General features: G+C 44.1%; 2 protein-coding genes and 2 pseudogenes across 2 annotated transcripts; 2 read left to right on the plus strand and 2 right to left on the minus strand.

Moving 5' to 3' along the window:
* Positions 1-3,443: 3,443 nt before the first annotated feature.
* LOC136488564 (uncharacterized) lies at positions 3,444-6,476 on the minus strand (annotated as a pseudogene).
* A 17-nt stretch (positions 6,477-6,493) lies between these two features.
* LOC136488565 (uncharacterized) lies at positions 6,494-7,024 on the plus strand. The gene is made up of 2 exons (XM_066485458.1): positions 6,494-6,650; positions 6,867-7,024. The coding sequence occupies exons 1-2, from the start codon at positions 6,494-6,496 to the stop codon at positions 7,022-7,024; spliced, it is 315 nt and encodes a 104-aa protein (XP_066341555.1).
* A 622-nt stretch (positions 7,025-7,646) lies between these two features.
* Positions 7,647-10,010, plus strand: LOC136488567 (uncharacterized; annotated as a pseudogene).
* A 1,420-nt stretch (positions 10,011-11,430) lies between these two features.
* On the minus strand, positions 11,431-11,820 carry LOC136488568 (uncharacterized mitochondrial protein AtMg00820-like). Its single transcript, XM_066485459.1, has one exon. The coding sequence runs from the start codon at positions 11,818-11,820 to the stop codon at positions 11,431-11,433; it is 390 nt and encodes a 129-aa protein (XP_066341556.1).
* Between the last annotated feature and the right edge of the window lie 2,666 nt (positions 11,821-14,486).

Raw genomic sequence — 14,486 nt, forward strand, 5'->3', positions numbered from 1 at the left:
GAAAAGAATTTGTTATCAAATTTTATTTTAGAAAAGGTTTTCGAAGCTTTATTTCCTCATTTATGCTCTGATATCATCTGTGGTAGAACCGCCTAATCTAATGCCTCTTAGGGGTACTTGTCTTCCATTAGACACTAAGTACTCAAGGGAGGACACCACATTACATAGTTCCATCGGGCACACCCCAAGGGAGAACTCAAAAATACACATTTTTCCATCAGGATCACAAATGAGATAATAAAGCTTACAACATTTTACCCTATTTCTTACATCACTTTTAATACAATATCAGAGTATAATATTTATTATTGATAATAGCATAATATGATCATGTTATCAGAGTTATGAATAATTTAATTTAACAGCGGAATATAAACATGTGATCAGAATTACAACGGAAATAAATACCGAATCATAACCTGATGAAGCATTGATATATAAACTATGACAACAATTATAAACTTTTATTTATAAAAACATTTAGTGAGAGTTATAAATAAAGACTAAGATTGTAGCGTAAAGGAAATCCTCTTTGATCTCATCAGGAGGAATCCACATATAAGAGTCAGCTCTAGCATCCACCTGTCAACAGCAACAGGGGGAAATAAAACCCTGAGTACTCAATTATACTCAGCAAGACTTATCCGACAGGAGAAAAGAAAAGACTCCAAGAATATACAAGGCTTTCTGGCTCGTGGGTTTATTGCATCTACAAGAGCATTACTAAACGTGCGTTCTTATATTCACTTTTATTAGCAGTCAACATTAATTCATTAACTAACCATTCTAGGTAAGCACATATTTAATCTTTATTCGAAATAGGGCATCATTATCTATCGAGCAGACTAATTATTCTGGAGCTACAAAAATTACAGTGAGCAGCTAATAATACTAGGATTTTACTGTAAAATTTTCAGGGTCAACACTATCACCATTTCCCCACAAAAATTCCCACAAGTTCACATTTTAACAATATTAAACATTTTAAAATAATTAGAGCAACCCTAGAAACATTTAGAACTCATGCGAACAAAATACACTATCAAGTAGATCATGATTTTAGAAACTTAAAAAAAATTGGTTTCATAATTTTTAGACAACTACACAAATTTATATTGATTTTACAAGTTTATTTACGAAACTAAATTAACAATTGCTTTAGAAAACTAAAAGGGCCACGTCCACCAAATCGGCCCACGCGGACGCGCAGCCTAGGTGCACAGTGCACACACATGGCCTAGGCGCACAGGCGGGCAGGCGGCGGCTCAGCAGCCAACCCACGCGCGACATAGTAACGGGTGCGGGCGGCCCAGTGCGAGTAGGCCGGCCCATGATGGGAAGCCCAGCGGCCACAGCAAACTTTCTAAAGAGTCCTCGTTTTATCCCATAATTGCAAAACCATTGAGGCCACTAACCCTGTGAGTCATACCATTCACATTTTACTCCCTGGACAAGTCAAATTCATGTTTTTGCAAGTCCCCGGGAATCTAGAGAAGAGTAGCGCTACAGGTCATGGCCGGCCGGCACTAGTTCCGGCCAGGAGGGCTCGCCGGCGGCGCGGGGCGAGCGACGAGGCGCGCAGAGACAACGTGGCCGTGGAGAGCGACCCGGGGGCCAAGGCACCTGACGATGGGCAGGGCGTGACTGCCCGTGTCGGCGTGGTTCACCGGCGGTGGCGCACGCGCTCCATCGAGATGAGCATGGTACAAATTGATCCGAGGGGTGGGGAAGCAATAGGGTCTCACCCAGGTACTGCTTGAGGCATTGGTTCGGTCGAATATGCTGCGAGGAGAGCTGCTCGCGTGCGCCGGCGTGGTGGTGGCGGTGAACCAGAGCAGCGCCATCGTTCCCAGTGGTATGAAGCTTCATCGGAGAACCTATTGCAAGTGGCAAGGTAACAAGGTAGTTTCGAGATGAGGTAAAAACAAGGAGGAGGTGGACGAGAAGATCATGCCCACGGAGGAGCCAATCTTCAGTGCCGATGGCAACCATGACGATGGCGAGGCCACGCACGGTTGCACCAGTGGATGTATATCATTGAGGCTTCATCCAAAGGCTAGCTAAGGACCTAGCACAGTCGTGGGTGCGAGCAATTGGAGTGGGATGAGTTGAGTGTGGCCAATTTGGAGAAGGAAGGGAGAGCACGAGGGCGGCTATGGTGGACGGGTGCTCTGCTCGACTGCGGCTACGGGGAAGGTGCTCGGGAGGATGGTGCAGACTAGGGGAGGGGTGAGGAGGTGGTGGAGGGGCTCAGTGAGGTCCTTGCAGCGCCAAACGAGGAGAGGGCAAACTGGGAGGGAGAAATTTCATAAGCTTTTTCGAGAGAGGAGCTGCCGACGGGCGCGCTTTAAGCGAACAGCAAGAACGGAGCCGCGACAAAGACATTAGCGCGATGGGACAACGGAGGCTGACCGCGGTAGAGCGACAGTGGTGGCACATGTGCTGGTGCTACGGAATTCGTGGCTAGGGAGATCGTGCGCGCAGTGCCATTAAGGCCACCACAAGGGCAAAGGGTTTTTGTGGCGAAAATTTTCATCACAAAAGCTTATTTTTTCACCACAAACCAGCCTTTGTGGCACATTTTTAAATCGCCACTAGTCGCCACAAATACTCGCCTCACAGATACTCTAGTTATGAATTTTTGTTCCCCACAAATGACCATACTCATTAGTAACAAATTGTACTGCCACTAGTAACGGGACCATTTGTGGCTCATTCGTTGTCACAAAAACATATGCATTAGTGGCAAAAAATGATGCCACGCATAATGTTTTTAGTGGTGATAATAGTTGCCACAACTATACAGAATCTATGGCAATATAATTGTCACAATTACCATTGTAAAAGTGACAAATTTTGTTGTCACTAAAGACTACATATTAGTGATAGAAGTTTCGCCATTACTTGAGTTTGTCATGTTGATGCTTGTTCTCACTATTAAATTATAATTGTGTCTAATTGTTTACCACAATATGTATGGGAAAAAGTGGTAACTTGTTAACACAAATACTTTTCATTTGTGATGCAAACTAATCCTCACATGTAAACTACGGTGGCAAACCTTTGTCACAAAAAATATCTTTTTGTGAGAACTAACAAGACAAAATGTATCAATAGTTTCAACACAAAAAAGTATAGCATTTGTAGGAAAATATTAGTCGGGACAAGTTTTATCACAAGATAAGTTTCAATTGTGTGAAACACATTAGATGTTGTGGGGACCAAGTTATCATTATTATCCTTGTTGTAGTGACAAAAATAGCTGAACAAATGTACATTATAGCAATATGATTATTTCAAATCTGCACCAATAATATTTATTTCAATAATTCAAATTTGGCATTCAAGCATTACATAAAACTAAGAACACTCAAACCTCAAAATAACTCTCTTGACACTACTTTAAAGTGTCACAATAATTATTCAACTAAAGTGTTTAAACTCTAAGATGCTGGAGGCTGCGAGGCACCAATGCGTGCAATTAATGCAGCCATTTGATGGTCAAGTTGTTCTCTCACTAGGCGAGCAACTTCTCCACTCTGTGCTTGACGCAAAGAACTTATCTCATCACATTGGGATTGTTGCTCTTCTTGCAGTTGGGCATTTGTTTTGACCACCGTGGAAACTTGGCCTTCCAAAGCTTGTGCTCATTGCTCAGTAGCCTCAGCACGTTGCTCAGCAGCATCTGCACGTGCTCGAGCTACAGCTTCACGCAGTTCTGAAGCCTCAATTTGCGCATGCAATCTGATTCTTTCCTCAGCCACTCGGTTTACAGCACGAATGCCAACACCACGTGAATGGTTTGGCTTTCGACCAAGAACTAGTGCGAAATGCTCCACTATTGGCACGGGCACAGAAGAAATCTTTTCTTGATGTATCCCAGCAGCTTCATGTAGTTTGGTCTGCAAAGCATAAAAAACAAACTAATTAAGAACCCATATACTACACAGCAAGCAAAAGTGTTCATGTAATGAATCATAGGTATGAGCACAAATTAGCTATAGGATAGTGTAACATCCAAATGTTCTCAGAGTTGCTACTGTTCAAAAAAATCTGCAAACATGTTATCTAATAATTGAAAATTGCAGACAAATTAAATAATATATGAAATTTACAAACTGCTTAATAAAACGATATTGTTCATGATTAGGGATACTGCAAACATTTCATAGTGCCTAGACTTTTTAACTCATTAAATGAACAATACAGAGACTACATTGCAGAGATAATAACCATGAAAGAGTCATACATAATTCTACTACCATACTTTTTATACAAAAAACACACCACTTCCACCTAATCTTAGTTCAAAAGGTAGGATATAGATTGACAAATATGAAACCCAAAGATGCCATCAGAAAGGGAAGTAATATGGTCATACCATTATTTCTTCACCCATTGGAATGGACCATGTCCCATCAGCCTTTTGATATGTAGCCTTCCAAACTTGCATAGCAGTAGGCCATTCACCAGTTTCTGGGTCTCGCTGCATTGGAATAACAAAAGCATATATTCACTAATTCAGAATGATGTGTAATAGAAAAAAATCTGCCTGGTAACTATTTTCCTCACCAGATCGTAAGCGATTTGAGCAATTGATCTAGTTCCTACTGTGGACCCCATCTCTTGCTTTCCTCTGTTGATAGAGTTTTGGTTGCTCCTTTTCTGGTTTACAAATTGCATAAATGTATCATTAACAATTATGCATCACTATAATTTAGGACATGAGTTGTATGTACCTGAAAATCATCATCCGTCCACAAATTCCTTATCAACCATTGCCAACCTTCTGGTGAGACATGTTGTGGCCTTGGCTTGTTGTTTCGGTAAGCTTGAAGTAGACGGTAACGCCGATTATTATATTGACTCTCTACTTGTCTCATGGCACAATCTTTATCTTCTTCTGAAAGCTCAGGAAACTTTTGCTGTACAGCAAAGATATATTGTAATAACCGGCCACTGAATGCAATGATAACCTATTCATGCCAAATATATTCATTTCATATGAAAAGTAGGTCACCTTTAGTTTTCTCCAAATAGATGTTGTAGTACCAGGATGAAACTTATCCATGTCCCTCCACTTCTTCACTTGGAGTGGTACAGTTCTTACAAGAACTAGCATGATCTCCACACACTTTTGCAAATTCTTTAGGGAACTTTATATCAATATGCTTTCCTTTTGCTCTTCTCTTGCGAAGTTGATTGTTAATTGTAAGTTTTCTTCCACTCTTAGCAAGGCCTAGTTAATTTAGGGAAAGAACAAGGGTAATTAAATGTAATGTTTGTACTCTATAGTGTCAAGAATCAAATTTTAGATTAGTATAACAGGTTGTGACATGCTAAATGTAGCACTTGTTATTATGTCGTATAAAGAAATAAATGTAGATCAACATAACAGTACCTAGCTAAATCACCGAAATAAACAATGGTGTAAAGAAGCAGGTTTCAGATTAGCAAAACACCTTCAGTGTTGTGTGTTGCAGCATTTATTTGATTATTTTCATCCATTGCCACATCTGAATCAAACTGATCACGTTCATTGTCAGTTCGAGAGCCACGTGAACGTAACCTGGTTGTTATTTCACCTGTAGAAACAAAAATAGACATTGTGTAAATTTTACATAACTAAATACAACAGAAATGGCTATCTTTTATTGTACTATCAGCACACGAAGTAATGCAAGTGAACACAGTTGCAAGTAATATAACTAGGATTTTTGTCATCGGCGTGAATACAAACCCCATGTGTTTGTTCATAGTAGCTCTCGTTCAGATCTATGAACAAGTAATGGTGCATTCAATTAAACAAGAAGTCAAGAACTTGCATGTTCTCATGGAGATTATTAATGGAATCGCTATCGGTACTAATAAGTCGAGTTGCTGATAACTAGAAGACACATCATATGAACTTAACAGAAGATCATGTAAGTTTTCTTATACACTAGAAGCAATATAGAAACATTATATTACAAATGAGGCTACAAAAAATTGTAGCTTTCCTAATTTCCTTTGATGCAACATGCTACAATACATCAGAATTTTTACGCAAAGAAATATTTGGTGTGCTGAATGTATAAAACAAACCTATACCCGATGTCAATTGGTCCCTTGGATCTTTGGATAAAGCGGAGGCAAGCTCATCAAATTTTGTATCCATTTTAGCAATTGTTCATTGAGGCACCCGTGGTGGCACCCGTGGAGCCATTTTCCCTGCGAAACAGCAATGGAATTGATGGAGAAACATAGCCATCAAATTAATGGATATTTTACCAAAACAAACAATCTCACAAAAAAAATAATTTGAGACATACAAAGGATGGAAACAATCTGTCAAAAAATAATTTGAGAAATATAAAGTTGGACTGGGATGGAGGCATGGGTGTCGTAGGTTGGTGTCCAGTACAAATATGGTATGGATGTGATGCATATTCATAGATCAAAATCAAGATATCAGTATGGAATTGAAGGTATCGCATCTTATTGCGGTGTAGAGATGGCGGAGGCGGTGACGATGGCAGTTGTGCAAGCCGCAGTGGCAGCGGCCATGGCGGTGGCCGCCGTGGTGACGGTGGCCGTGGCCGTGGCGATGGCGGCACTGGCCGCGGGCAGGGCGGCCGTGGTGGTGGCGGCGGCGGCGAACTGGATCAGAGGCTAGGGATTTTCCGCATCGGCATCATGGATCCATGGGGTAGCTAGCCACCGGAGGCATCTGGGCATGCACCATGGTGATACATGGCCTTGGCTTTGACACAGGACATGAGTAGTCATTGGTGTCTAATAATGATGATGATGGCCGGATGGAGGAAGACTTGACGGATCAACATGGCAGTATGGAATTGGAGGTATCGCATCTTCTTGCGGTGTAGAGATGGCGGAGGCGGCAATGATGGCAGTTGTGCAAGCCGCAGTGGCGGCGGCCATGGCGGTGGCTGCCGCGGCGACGGTGGCCGCGGCCATGGTGATCGTGGCGCTGGCCGCAGGCACGGCGGCTGTGGTGGCGGTGGCGGCGGCCACGACGAACTAGATCGGAGGCCGCAACGACGGATCACGGTGGTGGATTTTCCACATCGGCATCATGGATCCGTGGGGTAGCTAGCCACTGGAGGCATCTGGGCATGTGCCATGGCAATACATGGCCTTGGCTTTGATATAGGACAGGAGTAATCATTGGTGGCTAATAGTGATGATGATGGCCGGATGGAGGAAGACTTGGCAAAAAAAAATACTAGTAGTAGTACACAATGCACCTTTGTGGTCGCTTGTTTCTCTCCGTCAGTTGGCTTTGATTGTTTGGTAGATCCGTAGATGATGAAAAGGACTCCATGTTTGTATATATATATACTTGATGTCCAATGCAATATGGCGGGAGTAAAAAAAAATCACGGATTAAGGCTCCAAAGTCATTCAACGATGCTAAGAAAGTCGTGTTAGATTTGGGATTGGATTACAAGCGTATAGACGCATGCCCAAATGATTGCATTCTATACATAGGTGATTATGCTAAAGCTGAGTCATGTCCAGTGTGCAAGCTTTCTAGGTGGAAAAGTGATGACTAGAACAATGCATCCAAATCACGAAGGCGAAGAGTTCGAAAGGTTGCACAGAAGGTGCTGCGCTATTTCCCATTGATACCAAGATTGAAAAGGATGTATATGTGTTCCAAAACTGCAACTAATATGCGTTGGCACAAAGAGGAGCTAGTTGATGATGGATATTTGAGACACCCGGCAGATTCAAAGGAATGGAAGGATTTTGACAAAAATTTCCCATCATTTGCATTAGATGCGCGCAGTGTTAGGCTTGGGCTTGCTAGTGACGGATTCAATCCTTTTGGACATATGAGCACATCATACAGCATATGGCCCATTGTTATTGTGATGTATAACCTACCTCCTTGGATGTGCGTGAAAGATCCTTATATGATAACTTCAATGCTCATTCCTGGCCCTAAAGCACCTGGCAACGACATTGATGTATATCTACAACCATTAATTGATGAGCTGATTGAGTTGTGGGGTGGGGTGGAGGCCTATGATGCTTCGACGAAGCGTAAATTCACACTAAAAGCTGCATTGCTCTAGACAATTAATGATTTTCCTGCTTTAGGGAATTTATCAGGAATGTCCACAAAGGGAAAATATGCATGTCCATCCTGTCATACCGACACTTGCTACCAATGGCTAGCCAATGGAAGAAAAGGTTGCTACATGGGACACAAGAGATTCCTACCAGCAAGACATAGTTGGAGGAACAATACTACTTCTTTTAATGGCCAAAGGGAAAGGAGATGTGCTCCAAAACCATTACAAGCGCTGAAGTTCTTTCACAATATGAAAAGTTTACTCAGGTACACATACAAAAAGATTTAAGTCTATGCAGCTTTCTTTTTGTAAATAAATATGATACGAGTTATGATATTTTGATGTAATTTCAAAGGTGTAACATTGCTATCATTATGCTGCCATTCAGGTTATATTTGGGAAATCTGACAAGAAAAGGAAACGCTCCAGCACAGTGTATGGTGTTTGGAAGAAAAAGAGTATATTTTTTCAACTCCCTTATTGGAGCAAATTGACACTAAGACATAACCTAGATGTCATGCACATTGAAAAGAATGTTGGTGAAAGTTTGGCGGGTACCTTGCTTGGACAGGAGGGGAAGACAAAGGATAACATTAATTCTCGATTTGATATGGAAATCATGGGAATACAATCAAAACTTCATGCGACTCCCACAGATGATGGAAAATTTTTATTTCACAATGCACCTTATACACTTTTTGGACCTAAAAGGAAAGCATTTTGTGAGTTCTTGACAAAAATCAAAGTCCCAGATGGTTATTCTGCAAAGGTATCTAATTATGTAGATGCAATAAATGTTAAAATATCAAGGATGAAGTGCCATGATTACCATGTGTTTCTGCATAGATACCTTCCACTATCTATTCACGGCATGCTTCTAGCTAATATTTGTCTTCCAATAATTAAGCTATGCAACTTTTTTTTGAGAAATTTGCTCAAAAGTGTTAGATGTGGAGATCCTTAAAAGTCTTGATTCTTCAATTGCTATTACTCTTTGCAAATTAGAAAAGATATTTCCTCCATCCATGTTTGATGTAATGATGCATCTACCAATCCATTTAGCTCAACAAGCAATGGTAGGTGGTCCTGTGCAATATCGATGGATGTATCCCATCGAGAGATTCTTGCACAGACTAAAGTCATTTGTAAAAAACAAAGCTCGTCCAGAGGGAGCAATTGCTGAGGATGTAGTGTTACAGGAATGTGTGACTCTTTGTTCTATGTACTTGCATGGAATTGAGACAAGAATCAACAAGCCAAGCCATAATGATGACAGTGATGATAACAATAGCAACACACAGCTCCAGATTTTTGCCAAAATTGGAAGACGGCTTATTGGGAATAGATATTGTGAGATGGAGATGAATGAATTGAACAAAGCACAAGTCTACGTTCTAAAGAACTATGAAGAGGCTTCTCCATATATAGGGTAAGCCACTCCTAAGATGTTCATTGAACTGTGGACCTCCAATTTTGTAACATCTATTCTCCTATGGCATAGCATTCACAAGGAATATTTAAGGACACAGAGCACCAAAAATGTAGACAAGCGGCATGAGAAAGAGTTCTTTCAGTGGTTCAAGAACCATGTAAGTATAAGGATGTATTTATTACATTATTTCTTTAGGGTAGCTTAATTAACTACTGTGCTTCATGTAGATATCAACAATGTATTCCAAAGGAGATCCTTCTGTTTCTGGTGAATTGTTTGATCTAGCAAGAGGACCCGATACTAGAGTGACACATTTCTCAAGTTACATGGTCAACGGATGGAGATTTAACACAAGGGACAGAGACACCCTATTTCAAGCACAAAACAGTGGAGTATTTGTCAAGGGCGATGAAGGAACTGCAAACAAAGATTACTTTGGTGTCTTGACAGATATTGTGGAGCTTTTATATGGGACTCATAAGGTTGTTCTTTTTTGAGAACGAATAGGTCTCGGGAAATTGTGATAGATTGATATAAGTACAAGGAGTACATTATATAGGCAAGGATCAGCAAGAGTTTATAGAAACACCCAATCAATGATGATCCTTGCCTAATCAAATATAATCTACCATAATCCCTAGAGGCAGCCCAGCCAATAGGCTTGGGCACCAGGCCCATGTATAGCCCATAGGCGCCTATTCTAACATGCCCCCATAGTCGAATCGTCAGCCACTCGTACGTTTAGACTAGACCTAAACTCCGTGAACACTAAAGATGGTAGCCCTTTGGTGAAGATATCCGCATATTGTGAAGAAGTGGGAACATGCAGAACACGAAGATCACCAATGGCGACTCGCTCCCGGATGAAGTGAAGATCAATCTCAATGTGCTTGGTTCATTGATGCTAGATCGGGTTGGAGGTCATGTAGACGGCACTGATGTTGTCGCAATACACTAGTGTGGCATGTCAGAGAGGGGCATGCAGCTCTAGAAGAAGCTGGCGCAGCCAGGTGGCCTCAGCATCTCCATTAGCCACCGTGCAATACTCGACTTCAGCACTGGATCTTGACACCGTGTTCTGGCGCTTGGAGGACTAGGAGACAAGATTGTCGCCAAGAAACACAGCATAGCCTGAGGTGGACTTGTGGGTGTCTGGACAACCAGCCCAATTAGCATTGGTGTAGACGATAAGATCAGCCGAAGTAGATGGTCGCAGCAGGAGACCAAGGTGGAGAGTGCCTCAAACATAGCGCAGAATCCTCTTTAGAGCTGCAAGGTGAGGCTCACGAGGGTCATGCATATGAAGACAGACTTGCTGCACAGCGTATGCAATATCCGACCGGGTGAATGTTAGGTACTGTAAGGCTCCAACGAGGCTACGAAAGTCCGAAGGGTTAGAGATAGGGGTGCCATCTGCTGCTACAATCTTTGGATTGGTGTCAACTAGAGTGGAGCACGGCTTACACTCTGCCATCCCGGCATGATCAAGAATGTCCAGCATATATTGTCGCTGAGAAAGAAGAAGACCATCACCACTGCGCTGAACATGCATACCAAGGAAGTAATGCAGTTCACCAAGGTCCTTCATAGCGAACTCCCGCTGAAGAGCTGAGATGATCCATCGAAGAAGACCGGTTGAGGAGGCTGTGAGGACGATGTCATCAACATAGAGCAACAGGTAAGCTATGTCTAATCCTCACTGGTAAACAAAGAGTGAGGTGTCTGACTTGGCTTCAGCAAACCCAAGGGACAGCAAGTGTGTGGCCATGCGATTGTACCAAGCACGAGGGGCCTGCTTGAGGCCATATAGTGACTTGTTCAGGTGACAGACATAGTCTGGATGAGCTGGATCTTCGAACCTAGACGGTTGCTGATAATAAACTATCTCTGTCAGGTTGCCATGAAGCAAGGAGTTCTTCACATCAAGCTGGTGAATGGGCCAGCGATGAGAGAGAGAGCCAGGGAGAGCACCATGTGAACAGTAGCAGGCTTCACCATGGGACTGAATGTCTCATCAAAATCCACACCAGGCTGCTGGGTAAAGCCACAGAGAACCCAGCGCACCTTATGCCTTTCGAGGGAGCCATCAGACTGAAACTTGTGCTTGAAGATCCACTTGTCGGTGACGATGTTGGCCCGAGGGGGGCAAGGCACGAGATCCCAAGTGTGATTCTTCAGTAGGGCACTATGTTCCTCTTCCATTGCAGCTCGCCACATGGGGTCGGCAAGAGCGCTACGGAAGGTCTTCGGTATCGGTGACATAGAAATAGCATGGTACGCAGCAGGCATCCGAAAATATGTGCCCATGGCATGCTGGTTGGTCATAGGAGGGATAGCAACAACCCCTTTGGGCAGTGGGGGTGGCGTAGCTGGTGCAGGCGCTGCTTGGGTGGCTGGTGCAGGCGCTGCCTAGGTGGCGATGACAGGAGCAGTTGGAGTAGGCTGTGGTCGAGGCCGGCACGTGTAGTGGTAGGCGAAGGCACGGTCTGGACGAAGAGGTGGGAACCTAGGTGGGGGCCCGCATGGTGCCTAAGGGGGTAACACCGGCACTGTGGAGCCCACGGTTGGTGCTGGAGACTACGAGCTCGCGCAAAGCGTCGGCGGGATGTATAGCTGGCGAGGTGGAGCGCCACTAGTCATGCTAGGCATGTCCTGAGCTGGCATCCGTAGTGCAGGCAGGATGTAGAGCGCTGGGGGATCAGCAGTGTCTGCTGGAGGATCAGTAGCAGCCACCGGAGGCATCGGGGGCACCCCAGGCACAGTCTCAGAGGGACTGGCAGGGGCGCTAGTGACGTCAGAGGTGCTGGATGGTGTTCCTGCAGACAAAAACTTGTGCAACGGTCCAATAGGAGCGGGCACAACATCAGTAGCATCAAGAAACTCAAAGTCTGTTGGAATACTAGGACCATTGCACTCAACAAAGGGAAAGGCCGTTTCATCGAAGATGACATGCCGGTAGATGATGACTCTATTGGTGGAGAGGTCAAGGCAGCGGTATCCTTTGTGGTGAGCGGAATATCCTAGGAAGACACACAAGGTAGACCTAGGAGCGAGTTTATGAGGAGCGGTGGCGGACATGTTTGGATAACACTTGCAGCCAAAGACTCATAGGTGATCATACGCCGGCGACGTGCTGTACAGGGCAAGGTGGGGCGTGGAGAACTGTAGAGTCTTGGTGGGCAGTATGTTAAGCAGAAGGGTCGCTGTGGAGAGGGCCTCCGCCCAGTAGGAGGGAGGCATAGACGCCTAAAAAAGCAGTGAGCGAACGACATTATTGATGGAGCGAATAATGTGTTCGGCTTTACCATTTTGAGGCGAGGTGTAGGGGCAGGACATATGAAGATGGATGCCCTGTGTGAGGAAGAAGTGACGGGTGCTAGAGTTGTCAAACTCTTTCCCGTTGTCGCACTGGACAGCCTTGATGTGGGCGCCAAACTAGGTGGAGGCATGGGCGATGAAGTGAGCAAGCGTACTGTAAGTGTCAGATTTTAGTCGCAAAGGAAAAGTCCACAAGTAGTGAGTGCAATCATCAAGTATGACCAAATAGTATTTATAACCAGATACACTGACAACTGGAGATGTCCACAAGTCACAATGAATAAGATCAAACTTGCTAGCCGCACGAGAGTTGGACGAATGAAAGGGCAGACGAACATGACGCCCTAACTAACAAGCGTGACATAGATCTGAACAGTCCTAAATGGGACAAGAAACACTAGACGCAAGCTTCGACAACGCCTCATGACCAGGGTGCCCAAGACGCTGATGCCATAGTGGGGAGGGAGCCTGAGTGACAAAGGAGTGTGCTAGAGGTAGGCGCAGAGGATATAGCGACCTGGAGCTATTGTACCTGTGAAAGGTCCTAATGGCTAGAGGGGGGGGTGAATAGCCTAATAAAATTTCTACAACAACACTTAACAAAGTGGTTAGACAATTATGAGGCAAAGCGAGTGTTGCGCTAGCCTACTTAAAAAGCAAGCCACCTACCACAATTCTAGTTTAGATAGTGTCTATTCACACAATAGCAAAGACACTATCCTATGTTAGTGTGCTCTCAAAGACTAACTAAAGAGCCACACCAACCAAGCAAGCAAGCTCTCACAACTAGCTACACTAAAGAGCTTGTCAACTAGTTTGCGGTAAAGTAAAGAGAGTGATTAGGATAGTTATACCGCCATGTAGATGAAGTACCAACCAATCACAAAGATGAATAACAATGAAGACCAATCACCTCGGAATCAATGATGAACACAATGATTTTTACCGAGGTTCACTTGCTTGCCGGCAAGCTAGTCCTCGTTGTGGCGATTCACTCACTTGGAGGTTCACACGCTAATTGGCTTCACACACCAAACCCTCAATAGGGTGCCGCACAACCAACACAAGATGAGGATCACACAAGCCACGAGCAATCCACTAGAGTACCTTTTGGTGCTCCGCCGGGGAAAGGTCAAGAACCCCTCACAATCACCACGATCAGAGCCAGAGATAATCACCACCTCCGCTCGATGATCCTCGCTGCTCCAAGCCGTCTAGGTGGCGGCAACCACCAAGAGTAACAAGTGAAATCCGCAGCGAAACACGAACACCAAGTGCCTCTAGAAGCAAACACTCAAGCAATGCACTTGGATTCACTCCCAATCTCACTAAGATGATGAATCAATGATGGAAATGAGTGGGAGGGCTTTTGCTAAGCTCACAAGGTTGCTATGTCAATGAAAATGTGCAAGAGAGTGAGCTTGAGCCGGCCATGGGGCTTAAATAGAAGCCCCCATGAAATAGAGTCATTGTACCCCTTCACAGGGCACAGCGCAGGGTGACCGGACGCTCTGGTCCGATCGACCGGATGCTGGCCCTCAGCGTCCGGTCACATGATTCACGCCACGTGTCCTCTGCTTCAAATACTGTTCATCAGATTTCAACGGTCGTCTACTGATCGGACGCTCTGGCAAAACTGACCGGACGCTGAACCA

Source organism: Miscanthus floridulus, chromosome 10 (genome assembly GCF_019320115.1).
Source record: "Miscanthus floridulus cultivar M001 chromosome 10, ASM1932011v1, whole genome shotgun sequence".
Lineage (NCBI taxonomy): Eukaryota > Viridiplantae > Streptophyta > Magnoliopsida > Poales > Poaceae > Miscanthus > Miscanthus floridulus.